This window comes from Rhineura floridana, chromosome 6 (genome assembly GCF_030035675.1).
Source record: "Rhineura floridana isolate rRhiFlo1 chromosome 6, rRhiFlo1.hap2, whole genome shotgun sequence".
Lineage (NCBI taxonomy): Eukaryota > Metazoa > Chordata > Lepidosauria > Squamata > Rhineuridae > Rhineura > Rhineura floridana.
The window spans coordinates 136,224,896-136,243,104 of NC_084485.1; the positions used below are offsets into that span (position 1 = coordinate 136,224,896).

The following is an 18,209-nucleotide window of genomic DNA, read 5'->3' on the forward strand; positions in this document are numbered from 1 at the left end:
CTTAGTTAATGAGCCATATATAAATGTAATGATAGGCAGTATATAAATGTAATTAATAAATAAATACAAAAATATCAGTAAGTTACTAATTCAAAATGTCCCATTTATTTTTAAATGTGGAAAAAGGAACTACACAAGAGAACTTGGACAAGCTGATCCAGAACATACAGATAGAAAATGATAGCGACATGATAAAAAATTGGAAGTACCTTGGTGTACCTGTTGTCACCACAGTAAGAAATGCAGCATTTTTTCTTGTCAACTCTGGGTTAACTCTCACTTGTTTTCTAAGGCCGTTCCACTATCCTCATGCTGTATATGTTTTATACTACCCTTATCCTTTACTTCAGCCTTTGTTGTAATGCTCCAAATTCGGCAAAACTCAAACACCATAACTGGAAGGTGGTATCCAACTATCATAATAGACCCACTGAAATCAATGGATTTAGGTTAGTTGTGACTTAGTCCTTTGATCTTAGTACATCTACTCTGAGTATAATTTAGCCATATACCATCCAGAATCAGAAACAAAGTTCAAGCAGTATAATGCAAAACTACATGACATAATTCTCTTCGAGCAAATTGGGAATTTGCTGCAGAATTATTGATTATTACTATTTATTATTAGCAGCATTAAAACCTAGTAATCATATTGTGTGGATAATACTTAACATTTATATAGAATGCCAGAGAGTTCAAAGTGCTTAATGTAGATTATCTGAGAGATTTGTACAAAAACCCTGTAAATAGGAGGTGGGGCATAAAGCAAGATATAATGCCTTACATAAAATCATGTAATGAATTTGTAGGTGATGGGAGACTTGAATCAGGGACTTCCTTGGCTTGCATCTCGGATCATTACATTATGCCAGGCCTAATATAGGAAGAATGTGTGGCTCTGCCTACAACTTTTTTGTGTTGACCTATGAAACTCTAAAAACTACCATTTAAACATACTCATACTTCAGAGCAAGCCCCATGGTATATAGTAGAACTTGCTTCGAAATAAGCATGCATAGGATTGCACTATCATAAATACCAAAACATAATGTCAAGCTCTTGAGAAAAGACAAAATAAATTCACATTTGAACACAAATTGGAAGCATGTTTTTAAGTAGTTCTACTGTCACTTGAACATATTATACAAAAATATGTATATTTTTGCTGTTGCTCTTTCATGAATTGTGCAGGGCTTGAGTATGGAAGCTACTCTGAAGTCACTTAGTATCACTTATAACCTATAGCAGGGTATCTTATGGCAAATGTAGACCATGTTAATAATGTCAAATGTGACCCTCACTACTCTCTTGAGGCTTCCTGGTATGTCAAAGATTTGGGAGGGGCAGATTTGGCTGTGATGCATGCACATGTGCATGCAATTTAATGGCTAGCTACCAGGGCCAACCAATATTTGTGAATCCCTCTATAAAAAGTGTCTTGTATTAAGTTTTAATACTTTCTTGTTATCATACACTTTGTAAGAAATGTACTTTTGCTTTCTCTTGCTGATTATCCTCTCCTTTTATTGGGTTTCGAACCCTCTGTATAAAAGTAGGCTGCATTATGCTGTCTGAAAACACATTAATGTGTTTCAATAGAGTTCTTGAACAGACAAAAGGAAACGTCAGGCCAAGTTTCTTTGCATTCCCCTTTTCTTCATATACTGCACTCAAAGTGGTTTATAACCTGTTTAAAATACATTAACAATATTGCTCCTAATAGCATTCAGTAGCGATCAAGATTGTTATTGTTGGCTTTTTAGACTACATCACTACAGCGCGGATCATCAAGGAAGGATCGTTCTTCAGAAGAAACATTTCAGCTTTCTAGATGGACACCTGTTATTAAGGATATTATGGAGGTAAAATTTCCAGATAAAGTTGCTTAGGTGTAAATGCAATATTTGACAGTTTTCAGAAGTTCTGTTGATGAGTGTGTAGTTAATACCCCCAACTTACTTACTTACTTACTTATTTATTTATTTATATCCCGCCCTTCCTCCAAGCAGGAGCCCAGGGCGGCATACTTTATGCTTGCGTACTTTCTCCCTCTGCCATGCTTGGAAAATAACTTCTAAAACGGGTTGCAGTAGACATTAATGATGTGGTTATAAAAGCAGTTTACTAATACTTTAAAGAGGCTCAGTGTGCTTCAACCATTTATCCTATTCATCAGAGGATAAGGAGAGTTTTTAAAAGTGAGATTACTAAATACACCGAATATAGAAGTTTGAAATGCACTGGGGCTTCTACATTCCCTACATGCCCTCCCTTTAAATGTCCAAACCAGAAAATCACATAGCTAAGGTTTGGGCTGGGGAGTGATGTAAGTTTTGAGGTGTTGGACTTATTGGTAACCAAGCAGTTTCTTCACCCAGAAAGGTAAGTCATTCTTGGAAACCTTAACTTCAGTTCTTTTGTTAACGAGTGTACTTTGGTTAACCCATGGATTGTTTGCTGCTTGTATGCCAGCTTCATGCCTGCTTGCTAGTCTGAGGACTCTGAATAAATACTGTTTCTCACCGTCATTGGCTGAAAGAACCTATTTCCTTTCAGGATGCTATAGAAAATAAATTGGACTCAAAAGACTGGCCTTATTGTTCCCAGTGCCCGGCACCCTGGAATGGTTCTGGAGCAGTGAGGTAAGTGGTTTAATGGTGTTCAAATAAACAGTTTTGTCCCCCCTCCCCCATTTCCAAATATTTGTTTTTACAACAAGTAGTAAAATATAAAGAGTTCATACAGTAGTCTTTGAAATGTTCTATTTTACAGTGCTCGCCATAAACCAAAAACTAGTTACTTGGACGACCGGAAAAGTGGATCAAAGCTGATTGTGTTTGTCATTGGAGGCATTACATATTCTGAGATGCGCTGTGCATATGAAGTATCTCAAGCCTATAAGTCTTGCGAAGTTATTATTGGTAAGCCTGACGTAAAAAGGGAAAAATGCTTAGACGGGATTGCAGTCTAAAAACTCTTCATTTTTTTTCTTTTGAAAGGGTTGGGTGCATCTGCTTTTCTTTTTGCCCATGTATTTGCCTTTAATTTTATTTCCCCTCCTCCCTTTTTTGGTAAAAATTATTACCACTTCTGTATAAAATGAAAGTCCTTATTTCTGGATTGGTCCCCATAAGTCTTCCTCTTAGTTCTTCCAAAAATCAAGTTTTCTAGTTATATGTTGTCTGGACCTACTAATCATTGCCTTCATTAGATGATTCTATATTGTTGTACTATGAATTGACAGTTCTTTCTCCCTATTCATAATTTTTAGAGAAGTCTATCATACCCCTCCATTTAGTATTCCCCTTTCCAACTAAAATCAACAATCTGCATACACATTAGCTCTTTTTTTAGTACTAAAAGTCTTTTAGTCCCTTTGACACTTTTGTTGACTTTTCTGGGCTCTTTCAAGTTCTAATACATCATATATATATTTTAAAAAATCAAATAATAATATGCACTGGGTTGCATCCAGTGTTAATCCTACTCAGAGTAGGCCACTGCAATTAATGGATGTGATTAATCCTGTTTAGAGACTGTGGGTGATTCCCAGGTCTGAGAATGGGGAGTTTGCCTGTTCTGGATGAGGTTGCACTGCCTCTGAAGGAACAGGTATACAGTTTAGGGATGCTCGTGGAAATATATTTGTCCATAGAGGCTCAGATGGCCTCTGTGGCAATGAGCACCTATCATCAGCTTCAACTGGTGTATCAGCTGTGCTCTTTCTGGACAGGCATAATTTGGCCACTGTTAAACATGCATTGGTAACCTCATGTTTGAACTGTTGTAATGTACTCTGCGTTTGGCTTCCCTTGCAGCTGGTGCAGAACTCCAAAACCTTGGGTGGTGGGTTCTGCTTTTTTCCCCCAGGCACATATCATTCTAGTGAGACAGCTGGTATAGCACAGTGGGGAGGACAGCCTGGCTGGGAGTCCAGAGTCTGTGAGTTCAAATCCCCACTCGTGTCTCCTGGGTGTAAAGGGCCAGCTAAAGATCACCCCCACAGTGAGTGGCTAAGGGGTTACATGCCCTGCCACCTGTGCAGCCGTGGGCAAGCTGCATAGTCCCAAGAAGCCCAGTTGCCCTCCAGCTGGCAGTTGCGGACAGGGATGAGGCTGGCTTGTGCAGCTGTGTCAAGATGAGCAGGCCCTAGCCAGCTGGGGAGGACTAGTCTCAGAGGGAGGCAATGGTAAAGCCCCTCTGAATACTGCTTATCATGAAAACCCTATTCATAGGGTAGCCATACGTCGGGATCGACTTGAAAGCAGTCCATTTCCATTTTTCATCATTCTAGTGCAGAGGGATCTGCACTGGCTGCCTATCAGCCACTGAGCCAGTTAGCTGCTACTTACATATAAAGCACTAAATAACGCTGGACCAGGTCTTTCCTTCCATTGTTCCAAAAGGGCATTAAGATCAGCAAATGAAACCCAGTTGGTTTTGCATGGCCTGATGATTGTCACTTCGTGGGAATGTGGAGGTGGGCTTTTTCAGCGGTGGCACCAGTGTTGTAAAATGCCCTCTGCGCTGAAATATGGGAGCCCAATCAGTATTGGCATTTTCCTGGCTCTTGAAGACACACCGGTGTAGTCAAGCATTCCCCTGAACTTGAGCTTCCTGGTTTTGTTTTTTTAACTGTTTTAATTGTAATGCTTTCTAACTGGCTTGTTTTATTGTATATTTTAATTATGGATGTTTTCAATGCTTTGATGGAACTGTTAGTGTGTATTTTAATTTTGTATGGATTTTATAATTGATTTTTTAAGCTGGAAACCCGTTAGAAGCTATTTTGGCATGTAACTAGCACATAAATTTCAGTAGGTCTGCTCTGAGTAAAATCTAATTAGATACAACCCACAATTCTACACATGACACACAATACGTATAGTGAGATATTTGTATGAAAGTTTGTGTGAGTATTGTGGGTGAGAGTGTGTGTGTGGGCTTGGAAGTTGGTTTTTATTCCTAATCTTCCTCCTTTCATCTCCGGTTTTGGGGTCTTTGGGGTTTGGTCGTTTCCCCCCCTCACCTGCTTGTGTTTTTTTAAGGAAGTTTGGGTTGCTTTGTGGTAGGTGGTTACCTTGCCCCTCTCCTCCCCTTTTTTACCTACCTGTCCCTCCTTGTTTTTGTTTTGGGGACAGCGGAGGTTGGGTTAGTGGGTTACTTTGCCCCCCCACCTCCCTGTTTTTACCCACCTGTCCCTCTTTGTTTTGTGGACAGTGGTGGTGGCTGGAGCGGGTGCTCACCCAAGCTCGACCCATTTGTTGCTGTGCCTGCCTGCATCTCATGGCAGCAGCTTCTCTTCCCCGGCGGCTCCTGCCCCCCTCTAGAGTGGGAGATGTTACCTGGCCCTCCTCATTTTTGGGGACAGTGGAGGCTGCTACTCCCACCTCTGCCTTAGTGGCGGTGGCGCCCCCCCTTCCTCAGGCGGCTGAAGTGGCGAGTTGGCAGCTTGCTGCGGCCGCTCCGTCTTGCGTCCCGTTTAATAATAATAATAATAATAATAATAATAATAAATTTAATTTTTGTGTCGCCTATCTGGCCGAAACCACTCTAGGCGACGTACAACATTAAATTCAACAATACATAATAATACAATACATAATAAAATACAATGCAGTCAACAATAACCATTTTAAAAGCGGCAGTACAGGGCCATCAATAGACAATTTTAAAACAATATAAAGAAATTAGCCCACCCCAGGGACCCCAAAGGCCTGTCCAAAGAGCCATGTTTTTAAGGCTCGGCGAAATGTATCTAGGGAAGGGGCATGGTGAAGATCGAACGGGAGGGAGTTCCAGAGAGTGGGGGCCGCCACTGAGAATGCCCTCTCTCTAGTCCCCACCAACCTAGCTGTTTTCGTTGGTGGGACGGAGAGAAGGCCCTGTGTGGCTGATCTGGTCGGGCGGCTTAGTTGGTGGTACTGGAGGTGCTCCTTCAGGTAAACTGGGCCGAGACCATATAGGGATTTAAAGGTTAAGACCAACACCTTGAATTGGGCCCGGAAAACAACTGGAAGCCAATATAGATGAAATAACACCGGCGTGATGTGATCACGGCGGTGGCTGTTTGTAAGCAGGCGTGCCACCGCATTCTGCACCAGTTGTAGTTTCCGGACCGTTTTCAAGGGTAACCCCACGTAGAGCGCATTGCAGTAGTCTAATCGAGAGGTGACCAGGGCATGTACCACCAGTGGGAGCTGATGAATAGGAAGGTAGGGTTGCAACCTCCGTATGAGGTGTAGTTGATACCAAGCTGCCCGGCTCACTGCCGAAATCTGAGCCTCCATGGACAGCTTGGAATCAAGAACAGCCCCGAGGCTGCGGACCTGATCCTTCAGGGGCAATTTTACCCCATTAAGATTCAGGTCAGCAACACCCAACCTTCCCCTGTCACCCACAAGTAGCACCTCGGTCTTATCAGGATTGAGCTTCAGCCTGTTTCTTCCCATCCACCCACTCACGGATTCCAGGCACTTGGACAAGGTCTCTACAGCCAACTCCGGTGAAGATTTAAAGGAGAGATAGAGCTGCGTATCATCAGCATATTGGTGACACCGCAGCCCCAAACCCCTGATGATAGCTCCCAGCGGTTTTACATAGATGTTAAATAGCATGGGAGAGAGGATAGAACCCTGTGGTACTCCACAAGTGAGGGGCCAAGGGTCTGAAACCTCATCTCCCAATGCTACCTGTTGATGCCTGTCAGAGAGAAAGGAACGGAACCACTGTAAAACAGTGCCTCCTATTCCTAATCCCCCCAGGCGATCTAACAGGATACCGTGGTCGACGGTATCAAAAGCCGCTGAGAGATCCAGGAGGACAAGAAAGGTGAATTCTCCCCTGTCTAATGCCCTCCTCATATCACCTCCCCCGCTGGGCACTCGGCGGCAGCTCCTTCTCCCCACTCGGCAGTGGCTCCTTCTCCCCACGGCTCACTACTGTCACCATTAGGAGCACATGGCGCCGAATATCAGCGACGGCTACTGAGGCATCAGAGGCTTCTTGTGCTTGTCGTTTCTCTGGACCCCGCTGCAGTGGCTCTCTCCCTCTCATTCCTGGTGGCTTTCTTACCTCAGTGACTGCCGCTATTGCGCTCCCTTGTGGGGCACAGTACTGGCGAGCCACCATTTTGTCTTTGACTTTTCCCGCCCTTTCATCTTCCTCCATTTTGTTTGCCCTTCATTTTCCCGCCCTTTTTGTTTGAACTCCAGATAGGATAGCTTCTCTGACGCCAAACAAACAAAAAAAGGAGACGCAGAGTCGACTGGATATAAAAGTGCACAGGAGCAGTACCGCACCACCTCCCACTGTGTGCGCGTATCTGAGCTTTGTCTTCATCGTAGTTGGTCTCCATAAGTGCACTTGGGGTTGTACCACTCCCCTCGCCTGTGGGCATGTACTGGGACCTCTCCACACCGCACCCCCTCCCACTGTGTGCGTGTGTTGGTGACAGATACTGCACCTCCTACCTTTGTGCATGTATATGATGGCGGATCAGCGGCCAGACGTGGGTTGACAACAGATACCGCATCCCCCATCCTTGTGTGTGTATTTTATGGCATATCAGCAGCCACACAATTACCACTGGGCTGAAGTACACTTGGGGCTGTACCGCTCCCCTCTGTGGGCATGTACTGGTGCTCCCTCTTCACACTGCATCCTGGTTTCAGGGCGACTGCTTGACTAAAGATACTGCACCCCTCACTCACGTGTGTGTTTCTATTTTGCTGGCTGTCAGCCAGGCATGGCATGTGCCTACACTGCCAGTGAGTACTTTTCAGAGGTTACAACCCAGGCATTGGGCACTGTTGAGGCCAGCCTCAGCTTCCACTGTCCCTTCAGTTTTCTCTTGCCTGTTCATGCTACTGTCTTGTCACTATCTCAAAGGACTTGCCCTTTTGCTGCAGGTATTTGGCTTGGGCTGGTGTTTGGATAGTCTGGACCTTTGTTACATCGCTTATCTGCTGTGTGCACTTGGTTTACTCCTTGGCTGGATTTCCTGGCTGCATTTAGAGCTCTAAATGGGGCACCTTGGCGAAGATTGCAGACTGAAGGCATATCCAGTCAAGTAGACTGCTGCTGCTGCGGGACCAAAATGGGTTATCCACAGTTCCTGTCAGGCCAGATACAAGACCAGTGCGGAAGGACACTCTCACTGCCCCTCCCCACTGTGTGCGATTAGTTTTGCTCTTCAAGGTCGCTCCTGGTGGCTAGGCGGAGTCGTCACCAGCAGATATTCAGTGCAGCCTTAAGGCTCATTTCGAGGTCAGTGAACTGGATTTGGTTCGCTAGCTATTTGCGTAACTACTTCTAGATTAATCACATAGTCTAAACTCATGGTTACTTACATTCTTATGTCTGTCCTGTGGTGCAGTTCTCCTGGTAGGTGGGGATTGCCCACTCAGTCCTAACCATCGTCAGTACTTCCCTGGGTGTCTATGACAGCTTAACGTTTCCTATTACATTTATCAAACCTAGTTTTAGTAATGCTGACTTCAGTGTTTATCTTGTGTCTCTGGAGCTGACAGCAGTACACCTGATCCCTGCATCTCCCAGTCACGACATCTCCTGCGTGAAACTACATAAAAGCTAGAAAGGGGGCATTGGAGCTTCCTCCATTTGGGTGGAGACCGTGCTATGATTATATGGGGCCGAGAGTAGCCTGCTGTCCTCGAAAAGAGATTCTTCAGTGGGGCTCGGAAGGTCACTGCAGTTTGGCTGAGCAGGCAACAAGTGATCCCAGGGGACTGGAAACTACATCCGACAACTTGCTTGTTTGAGTCACAACTCTCTGCTTCCCCGGCTCGTCTCCCGGTACCTATATACTAGGGCGGAGTCCGTAGAGGCCCTTCTGAACCCCTGCCTGGATGGTGTCCTACTTGGTTTCTGCCTGGGCAGAGCACTGGGGAGGTCTCGGTGCTACAGGTCTATATGCTCTGGCCACGTGGACTGTGATTCTCAGATTGGCTTGCCCTATTAATAGCAGGTCCTTGGTGGCTGCCATTGAGATCAGATCCAAGGACATCAGATCTTCCTTCGCATGGTCCAGTCTGGCACCCAGATCCTGACTAGTTGAGTCTGATGACTTGGCGTTGGTGCAGACACAGCTGATCTGCACATGCCAATCACAGAATGGTACTGTTACCATGATGGCATCTAGAAGGCTGTCAACAAATCTCATCTTCCAGAATGCATGGTGTACCATTCTCTGATGGGTATGCTTCCAGGGCTCTTCCACCTTCACGAGCTATGTTACAACAGTGTTTTCATAGACATCTCAAGATGGGAGTGACAGCTAACATCTTGCATCACCAGGCTTGGTTTGATTACCCTTCGAGTGCTTAAATGGGCTCGCATCCAAAGACTGTAGGTTCTTTATAAACAGCTACCCTCCTTTCTTCAGCAGTGTGTCACCATGGCCCTTCCTGGGGTTTACCAAAGGTCCTGCAAGCGCTGCAAGGACCTCTGTTTGAGTCTCTTAGGTCAGTACCATTGTGACTGTTGCCTTCAAGGTCCTGTTCTGGTGGCGGTCACTGTGGCGACAAGAGTTTCAGAGTTGGGAACATGTCATCGACACGCCATCTCTGCATCTTCCATAAGGACACTGTTGTGCTGCGTTCAGATCTGACCTTTCGTCCCAGAATCTATTCAGTTTTCCACTGCAACCAGGACATTGGTCTTCCCTCATTCTGTTCTAAGCCCGTCCATCCACTGGAGAAGGCCTGGCATTCTTTCGATGTTCAGAAGGCCCTCAAGACCTACCTGTTTCGAACCCAGGTCATAAGCTTAACAGATTCACTGTTTGTATCCTTTCCCCCAGTCACGAAAAAGGTTTCTAAATCCACTTTGGCTGGTTCGTTGCATGCCTGCATTGCACTGGCTTACGAGTCGCTTCCAGTGCCTAGTAAGATACCGGTACACTTGACTAGGTCGGCAGTAAGATAACGGTGCACTTGACTAGCTTGGCAGTCACTATGGCTGCATTCGCAACCAACTTACCTCTTGCAGTCATTTGCAGAGCTGCTGTATAGTCTTTTCCAGATTCCTCTCTCAAGCATTATAAGATAGACCGCTACGCTTCTGTTGATGCTTCTTTTGGGAGGCATGTTCTGCAACAGGTACTTTCTCATATTTAATCAGTGGGTGGTCCCTCCCTGTTGGGGCTGCTTTGGTACATCCCACATGATGGCATGCTACCTGGGGAAAATGGACCATTGGTCTCACCTGAAGGGTGGTTTTCCCAGGTATCATGCCATCACGGCCCTCCCTATTGGAGGATGCCTGGGTGCTTGTACCACCTTTCAAATTATATCTGTTAAACTTATACTGCGTACAGTGTGTGACTGAGTCAAGACCTCTCTGGTTTTATTAGGAATTAATGTGATTCAGGGTTACTGGGGGCAGTGTCTCCGTTTTCCTTGCTGGTAGGCCTGTTGGCCCTTGGTACCTTTTCAGATATCTCATTTCAGCCTCGTCACAAATGAACTGGAGTGGGAGGGGCATGGATACCCCAGGTCTTGACTTCAGTACATTCTTGCCTTCGGATACTAGATGGCGCTATTACCCACATGATGGCATGATACCTGGGAAAACCATCCTTCAGATGAGACCAATGGTCCATTCTGTAAATTTTATTTTGAAACACTGAAACTCAAAATAAATTATTGTAAAGTGACATTCGTTTTATGTTGGGAAATGTTTGTAAGAAACATAAAAAACTGAAACATGTTGCTTGCATAAGTGTTCAACCCCCACACATTAATATTTGGTAGAGCCACCTTTTGCTGCAATAACAGCTTTAAGTCTTTTCAGGTAGGTATGTACCAGCTTAGCACACAGTGTCGGAGGGATTTTGGCCCAATGTTCTTCACAGATTTGCTCCAGGTTGTTCAGGTTGGCTGGACGTTGCTTGTGGACCACCATTTTCAAAGAGCGCCACAGATTCTCAATGGGTTTAAGAGCAATACTTTGACTGGGCCACTGTAGGACATTCACCTTTTTGTTCTTGAGCCACACCAATGTTGCTTTGGCCTTGTGCTTGGGATCGTTGTCCTGCTGAAAAGTGAATTTCCTCCCAAGTTTGTTTTTTAGTGGACTGAAGCAGGTTCTCTTGCAGTTTTTCCCTGTATTTTGCTCGATCCATTCTTCCTTCAATTTTAACAAGATGCCCAGTCCCTGCTGATGAGAAGCATCCCACAGCATGATACTTTACTGTAGGGATGATGTGTCTTGAGGCGTGGTCAGTGTTAGGTTTATACCACACATAGCGCTTTGAGTTTTGGCCAAAAACTCTATCTTGGTCTCATCTGACCACAAAACCTTTTCCCACATCGCAGCTGGGGCACTCTCATGCTTCCTGGCAAACTCCAGACGTGCTTTCAAATGGTACTTTTGAGTAACAGCTTCTTTCTTGCCAACCTCCCATACAGGCCAGTGTTATGTGGAGCTCTTGATATGGTTGACTAGTACACTATTACTCCACTCCCAGCCACAGAACTCTGTAACTCCTTCAAAGTGATTGTTGGGCTTTCTGTGGCTTCTCTCACAAGTCTCCTTCTTACTCGAGTGCTGCATTTTGACAGACACCCTTTTCTTGGCAGTGCCTGGGTGGTGTGATGCAGCTTCCACTTCTTGATTATGGATCCAACTGTGCTCACTGGGATAGCCACACACTTGGATATTGTTTTGTACCCTTTTCCTATTCTGTGCATTTGTATTACATTATTTCTCACTTCTGTAGAATGCTCTTTGGTCTTCATTTTCCTTCAGATCCACATCCTGACCAGTGACAGCACCTTTAATGATGCACAGGTAGAAGCCAATGGTAAGGTAATTGTGTCCTCAATAGGGCAATTTCTTTCATCTGTGTAAACTGGGAACTTCCACAGCACAGGGACTGAATACTTATGCAAGCAATATGTTTCAGTTGTTGATGTTTCTTGCAAACATTTCCCAACATAAAACCAATGTCACCTTAGAATAATTGATTTTGAGTTTCAGTGTTTCAAAATAAAATATACAGAACGAAATTACAATGTATCATTTGTAATTCAGTAATATGAGAGCATTGGTCAGGGGTGTGATTACTTTTGCAAAGCACTGTATAGATTTTGTGTCTTTCCCTTTCTCTCTTTTCCCAGCATCACTTTTCACCTATTTATATTTAATTTTATGTGGCATTCTCTTGCCCATTCACTCAATTTGAAGAGCACCTTTTTGGCACTGTTTAGTCTCCTAAATAACTTGATTTCTTGTAGAAACTTGATGACCTTGCTTAGTCAATATCTTACATTGTGCTGGTTCCAGTGCAGATCCTTGACGGGCTTCCATTGTTTGCTGCTTTCTGTTGTGAAAGCTTCACATTTTGTTCCTGCTGTCTGCTGCTTGTACTTCAAACTGTTTACCAATCCATAATAGAATCGTGTGGTAGGGACTGGACCCAAGTTTTCTTAGCAGCCTTTGGTGAGAAACTTCTCTGTCAGAAGGTTTTTTGATTGGCATGGATGTATAACCCATCAGGTCATGCATTTGTACTTGCAAAATATATTAAAAGGCAAGACTTCCCTTTGCAGAAACCTTCCTCAGCAGGGCTTGTTCTTTTTTCATGGGTAAACTAATGGAACATTTCCTTGAGACTAGATGCTAAACTGACAGTTTTCTCATCCCACTTTGGTGTAATCTGGTATCACTGACATCCATTACTCGTTTTTCACCTTCCTATTGTCAAACTTTGTACATTTATTTTGTATTGGGGGGAGTAGGTGCAATGAAAGAATAAACGTTATAACATGTCTCTATGCTGAGCCCTGACACTGACTTGAGTTACTGTAGTTGAATTCAAGATACAGGTGCTCAAACAATATTTTTAAAATTCTTGTTGGTACTATTGACAATATTGTTAGGATTATAGAAAATGCAGCATGTTCAGCTATAACCTCTGCAACTTTACCCTTCCTGGTTAAGCCTCTTTGAGATGTCCTAAAACATTAACCTTGCAGTCTTGCTCACAGGTTGCTATTTCTATTTCTTTGTTTGCTCCCAAAGTACTGGAACATGTGTTCAGAACCTGTGACTGGTGAAGGCCTGTACTGTTTTTTTTTAACTATCTTGAGAATACAGTAAATGCTGTAAAAGAGGAATGTCTTCATGTGCTGTCACTTTTAAATTTAGTACTGCAAGCTAATGTTAATGATGGCTGTTCCTTCAAGATTATGTCTTGTTTTTCCAGGTTCCACTCACATCATGACACCTAGAAAACTACTGGATGATGTAAAGGCACTTACTGTAACAAAATCGAAGGATACAGTCTATTTTAAGAATGAATAGAAGTTACAACATTCAAATATTTTTAGTTGTGCTTAACTTAAAAGATATTAAGAACTCATAGTATAAATACTATGGATACAATTTAGCTACAGTTAAGTGTGTTTTTAGTTCAACTGATTTCAATTGAAGAAATGTTAAATATCCAACTTCCTAATTGAAATCAGCAGGACATAAAAGTGCTCAACTTGAATTGGTTGTACCCTTGTAAATATTTTATAAATTAATGTTATATTTGGGACTGTTCTTTTTATAATTTGAAATTGGCTGCTTTTCCCTGGGTTGGGGGGAAGGGGAAAAGTAATGGATAAGAGGGAAGCAATGTTTTTTTTATATTAACATACTTTGTTGTAGATGGCATTTTGCTGTGAAAGGTTTGCTACTGCAATATACCACGTTAGGACTTGGGAAACATATTTGTATATGTGCTAATGACTTCAGTAATAATGTGTAAACTTTCTATAATGGACACATGTCTGTTTCTAAAAATACTATTATAAAAGGGCCATGGATTTGGCTAGAAGAGGAAGACTTGTACATGTATAGCACAATTTCACAACTACAATTTGGTAAGCTACAAAACTCCACACAACTTAATTACAGATAGCAACTTTCAATGAGGTACAAAATGTAAGTTAAACTTTTTCTTGAAAAATCTTGAGGCAAATCATTGGTTATGTGTGTCAGGGATTGCATGGTTCTATGGTATTTGGGTGAAGCTAATCATGAAAGTAATAAACATTTTACCATCAATAAAGAACTCTGAAGAATGTGCTGTCTTTACTTGTTTTGGTAACTTTTGTCATAGGGCTCGAAAAGAGAATGCAGTACAGGGCAACTGGCTGACTTGTTTCTTCCATCAGCTTGCGCAATATCCATGGCTTGTCCCAAACATATGTCCCTTCTCACTTGCCTGATGAGGGGATGGACATTAATGTCGGGCTGCTGCTAGGCAGCAATCTCATATGTCTCAAATCTTTCCAGACAGCCAGAGGGAAGCAGTAATGACTTCCTAATCTAATTTAGTTCATTTGACTACCTTTATTATGGAGTTGTCCCTTGCATGCACACAGTTTTGGGAAGTATATATATTAGCTTATATGTATTATAGCTTATGTGTTTTTTATGTTTTACACTGCTTTGGTATTTTCCTGTGGGAAGCAATATATAAATTTGTATAATAAAATAAGTACTCAAAATAAGAAATTTGTAAGCCAAATTAATTGCATTGCCCACTAATTTGTCTGAGTTATATTGAGGGCGTATTTAGTGATTAAAGCATTAGAGATGCTATAGAAATACTGGGTGATATCCAACTGTGGCTGCCCACTTGTGCAGTGGACTTCTGCTTCAGCAATTGTGACTTTCCCTTCCTCTGCTCCCCACTCCCCCCCCCAATCTGCTCTCAAGGGGATGCAGGCAGGAGGAGAGTATAGGGAAATTCCATTGTGTCCACTGGCATGACATTTGATACCACCGAATGCAGAAATCATACTGAAAAATGTTCCACAGTAAAACAGCATTACTCTATGGGCAAAAATTAAACAGTTTGTGGTCAGTGTGAATAGAATAGGGTCTGGCCTTCCAGTCTAGCTAAAAATGACTAGACTAGTCAGAGAATTCTTCTGCACCACGACTATGTGGTAATATACTTGTCTTAAGTTCCAGACTGACCTAAACACATGTAGACAATAGATGATTTTGCAAAACCTATTTATTATTAGCTCTTAACCATAATTTACTAAATGTTAATTTTTTATGATGGAAGAAGGATAAGAAAAAATGTGTGTTTTACTTCTTTGCACATTCAACTGGTCTCTCTTTCAAATATAGTTTTGTCAGTTTTCACAACACACATTCAGATTTAGTACTGGCAAGCTCCCACACTGGAAAGTGTCTGAATTTTGGCCTTGGCTAGATCTTCTGAAACAACTTGCATCATGTGTTCTGTAGTTTTCCTCAAGTTATTTGCAGTCTGTATAACATCATCCAAAGTGGAGCTTAGTATCTGTTAAGGGAAAAAAAACGCTTGTTGATAATTAACATAATTGATCTGATTTTAAAAAATCATGTTTCATTGTTGGGAAAGTATTCAGCCAAAGAACTTCTGAATTTTCTTTCTTGGTAATCCTTTTCCTGAATGCTAAACAATATGGATTCTGCAGATACAAAGCCCCCTTTTACCTTTGTATTTGTGTCTTCAATGTGCTTGTTTCTCAGATTGCTCATTAACCTTCCATGAATATTCCTTCTAGTGAGGTATTGTGGTGAAAGGATAATAGTATCATTCATCCTTGAGTAGCGAGTTTGGGGAATATATAGATTTTGTCTAGAAAATACAAGAAATCACAAGTATTTCATACTGAACATAAACTAACACAAAAAAGTTACATTCCACGGATTGTATTCAACGTAGCTCTAAGTTGAATGTTACATACCAGTGCCAAGGAGTTTGTGCGATGGAATATTTTCCCCCTCTCCTCTCCCTCCACTGCCTAAATCTGTTCTGGGGGTTCTCCCAACCCTCTGGAGTAGACCTAGGAATGGTGTGGGGAAAATCCCTTGTGCTAGTTGAAGTTGTTCCACTAGTGCAAGAGTTTAGTTGAATACAGCCCCATGGTTTAGCTCCTGGCGTCTACATGGCAATTCTAGATTAGCTATTACACTGTTCCCAAGTCCAAAAGTGCACCAGAAAAGGCTTATTTCAAACATTACATGTTTTGTTTTTGTGGCCTTAAAATGTTTGACACTCATTGGTGCAAATAGAGGAAAGTTGCCTGTGATAATTGCAACTTCATGAGATGCCTGGCATAGCTGGTTTTATAAATAAGCTGGTTTGGCTCAAATTCTATTTTAAAACTGATGATACACCTTACCTGTCACAGAGCCTGTCTATAAACTCTTCTGGTTGTTTCTTTGTATAAATCCATTGAAGGTTGGTGCCTTTATTTTGTGAAGATGCTGACATTTCAAAAATAATAATTAACAAGAGAGATGCAATTAAACAGGCACACTACACTTCCTGATCTTTGCTCCAGAGTACTCTAAGCACTGATAATGAAAGGGTTGAACTATAAATGTAAGTGCTGCTGTATTTTTAATCAACTCATTAGAAAAGGAGTGAACTTTATTTTAAAGTAAATAGCAGAAGGTATGGCTGTATAGTGTGACAAGCTTTGGATCTACCACTAGGTTGCAGACCTGCACAACTCTCATCATGTCATTTGTAAAAGGATAGGGCATCTCATGCTGCTCTAATAACACATTTATTCCAAACAAAGCAGATACAATGGAAGGTTTAAACTCTGTTTCTGGATCAGAAAACATTGTCCAAAATGTTTATGAAAGAGGCTGCTTCCACATAGGTGACTTAGCACTACTCAATCATTGCTCATCCATTATAGGATACAAGTGGAATTACAATTAACTTTCCACACTCTTCAGGCTGTTTTTTTAAAAATGAAAAAAAAAAATACTGCTAGAACACCAAACTGCTGCAATGCTTATAACTATACTACAACAATGCTATTTCATTATAGCGTTGTATCTCATTCCTTAAAAAAAAAAGTATAGCTAGCAAAGCATTTTAGTAATTGTTAAAAGATTGACTAAAAATAAACACTCGAGTCATTAATGGTGTCTGCCATAATTGCTATAACAAATGAGTGCAAAGCAGTGATAGATTCAATTTCCTGATACATCACTGCCCATTTTAAAACTCAGTCCTTTTTTTAAAAAAATGGAATAGTACTCATAGTGATTGTTACTCTTCTGTCCTGACAAAAGTTTGCTGTGTGTACGGTGAAGGTGTGAGAAAGGAGAGGCCTTAAACAGCTCCAGGCAACTACATCTGCCCCCTCATCCTCCAGCTAGCTTTTTACCTGCCTGCAGTTGCCACCCATCATCCGCAAGCCTCTTACCCCATTAGGCAACATAGCCCAGTAGCTGAGAATAACAGGATCTGAGTACACTGCAGCTGCTGTCAGTTTAACTGCTGTCAGCAGCAGAGCTATAAAGCAGAGCCTCGTACTACGCGGTGGGCCACCCCAAGAGGGTCAACCCCAAAGGAGTGGATCATCCATTTTGGGGTTGGAATGAAGGTGAGGATACTTCCCCATTTTGGTTTCCTGTTTTGTTTTGCTTTATTTCCCCACCTGTGGGTATTTTGTTTTTTTTTTCTTGTATGTAACATACAACTGGGGTGTGTGAGAGGCTGAATTGCATTATACTTATTGGTCTCATGCTTTTTGGGGTGCCCAATGTGACAGACTGGTGCATCCCAGAGAGTTCAAAACACCTCAGTGGGAGACAGGTAGTAGTGATTGGGTATGCCCCAGGTGAGAGATGGGGTGGGATGCCTGCTTAGTTTTGTTCCCTTTGCTGGAGGGTGGGTATATCTAGGGCAGACTGTATTGTGGCTTAATTGTTGTGTATTGATGTCTGCATAGCCTAGTATATATTGATTTTTTTAAAAAAAATTAGAGTGTCTATACATATACAATGCGTCTATGTTTTGTAGGGGACTGTTGTGCAATCTCAGTAATTGAGGGTAGGGTACGCATGGCAGAAGGAGACAGAGGGGTGATGATAGGTGCATGTACCTGATCGCCCTTTCTGGAGTCTCCCCTACACTTGATACTAATGGATGCTCTACCACTGTCCCCAACAGTCTGATGGTCCTACTGTTGAATGCCAGGTCGGTCCATAATAAACCCATGCTGATCCATGATTTGATCATGGAAGAACAGGCCGATCTGGCGTGTATTCTTGAGACCTGGGTGGGGGAGCTGAGCAGCCCAGATGTGGTACTCAGTATGATATCAGCCCAGACTGCAGGGGCGGGGAGGAGGTGTTGCTTTAATTCATAGGAGTTCACACTCTAT

General features: G+C 42.5%; 2 protein-coding genes across 4 annotated transcripts in view; one reads left to right on the forward strand and one right to left on the reverse strand.

Annotated features, from left to right (window-relative positions):
- STXBP3 (syntaxin binding protein 3) overlaps nucleotides 1-14,096 on the forward strand; it is a 51,998-nt gene extending 37,902 nt beyond the window's left edge. For all 3 annotated transcript variants that reach the window (XM_061633899.1, XM_061633901.1, XM_061633900.1), the window contains 5 exons: nucleotides 127-233; nucleotides 1,764-1,862; nucleotides 2,557-2,642; nucleotides 2,773-2,921; nucleotides 13,232-14,096. In XM_061633899.1, coding sequence (XP_061489883.1) covers nucleotides 127-233; nucleotides 1,764-1,862; nucleotides 2,557-2,642; nucleotides 2,773-2,921; nucleotides 13,232-13,329 — 539 coding nt within the window. In that variant the 3' untranslated portion in view covers nucleotides 13,330-14,096. The remainder of the gene's footprint in view (nucleotides 1-126; nucleotides 234-1,763; nucleotides 1,863-2,556; nucleotides 2,643-2,772; nucleotides 2,922-13,231) is intronic.
- Nucleotides 14,097-15,070: 974 nt separating this feature from the next.
- The window catches only part of AKNAD1 (AKNA domain containing 1), a 32,973-nt gene continuing 29,834 nt past the window's right edge, over nucleotides 15,071-18,209 (reverse strand). The window contains exons 15-17 of the mRNA XM_061630562.1: nucleotides 16,203-16,287; nucleotides 15,511-15,655; nucleotides 15,071-15,334 (exon numbers count right to left, since the gene is read on the reverse strand). Of these exons, the coding sequence (XP_061486546.1) occupies nucleotides 15,191-15,334; nucleotides 15,511-15,655; nucleotides 16,203-16,287 (374 nt within the window). The 3' untranslated portion in view covers nucleotides 15,071-15,190. The remainder of the gene's footprint in view (nucleotides 15,335-15,510; nucleotides 15,656-16,202; nucleotides 16,288-18,209) is intronic.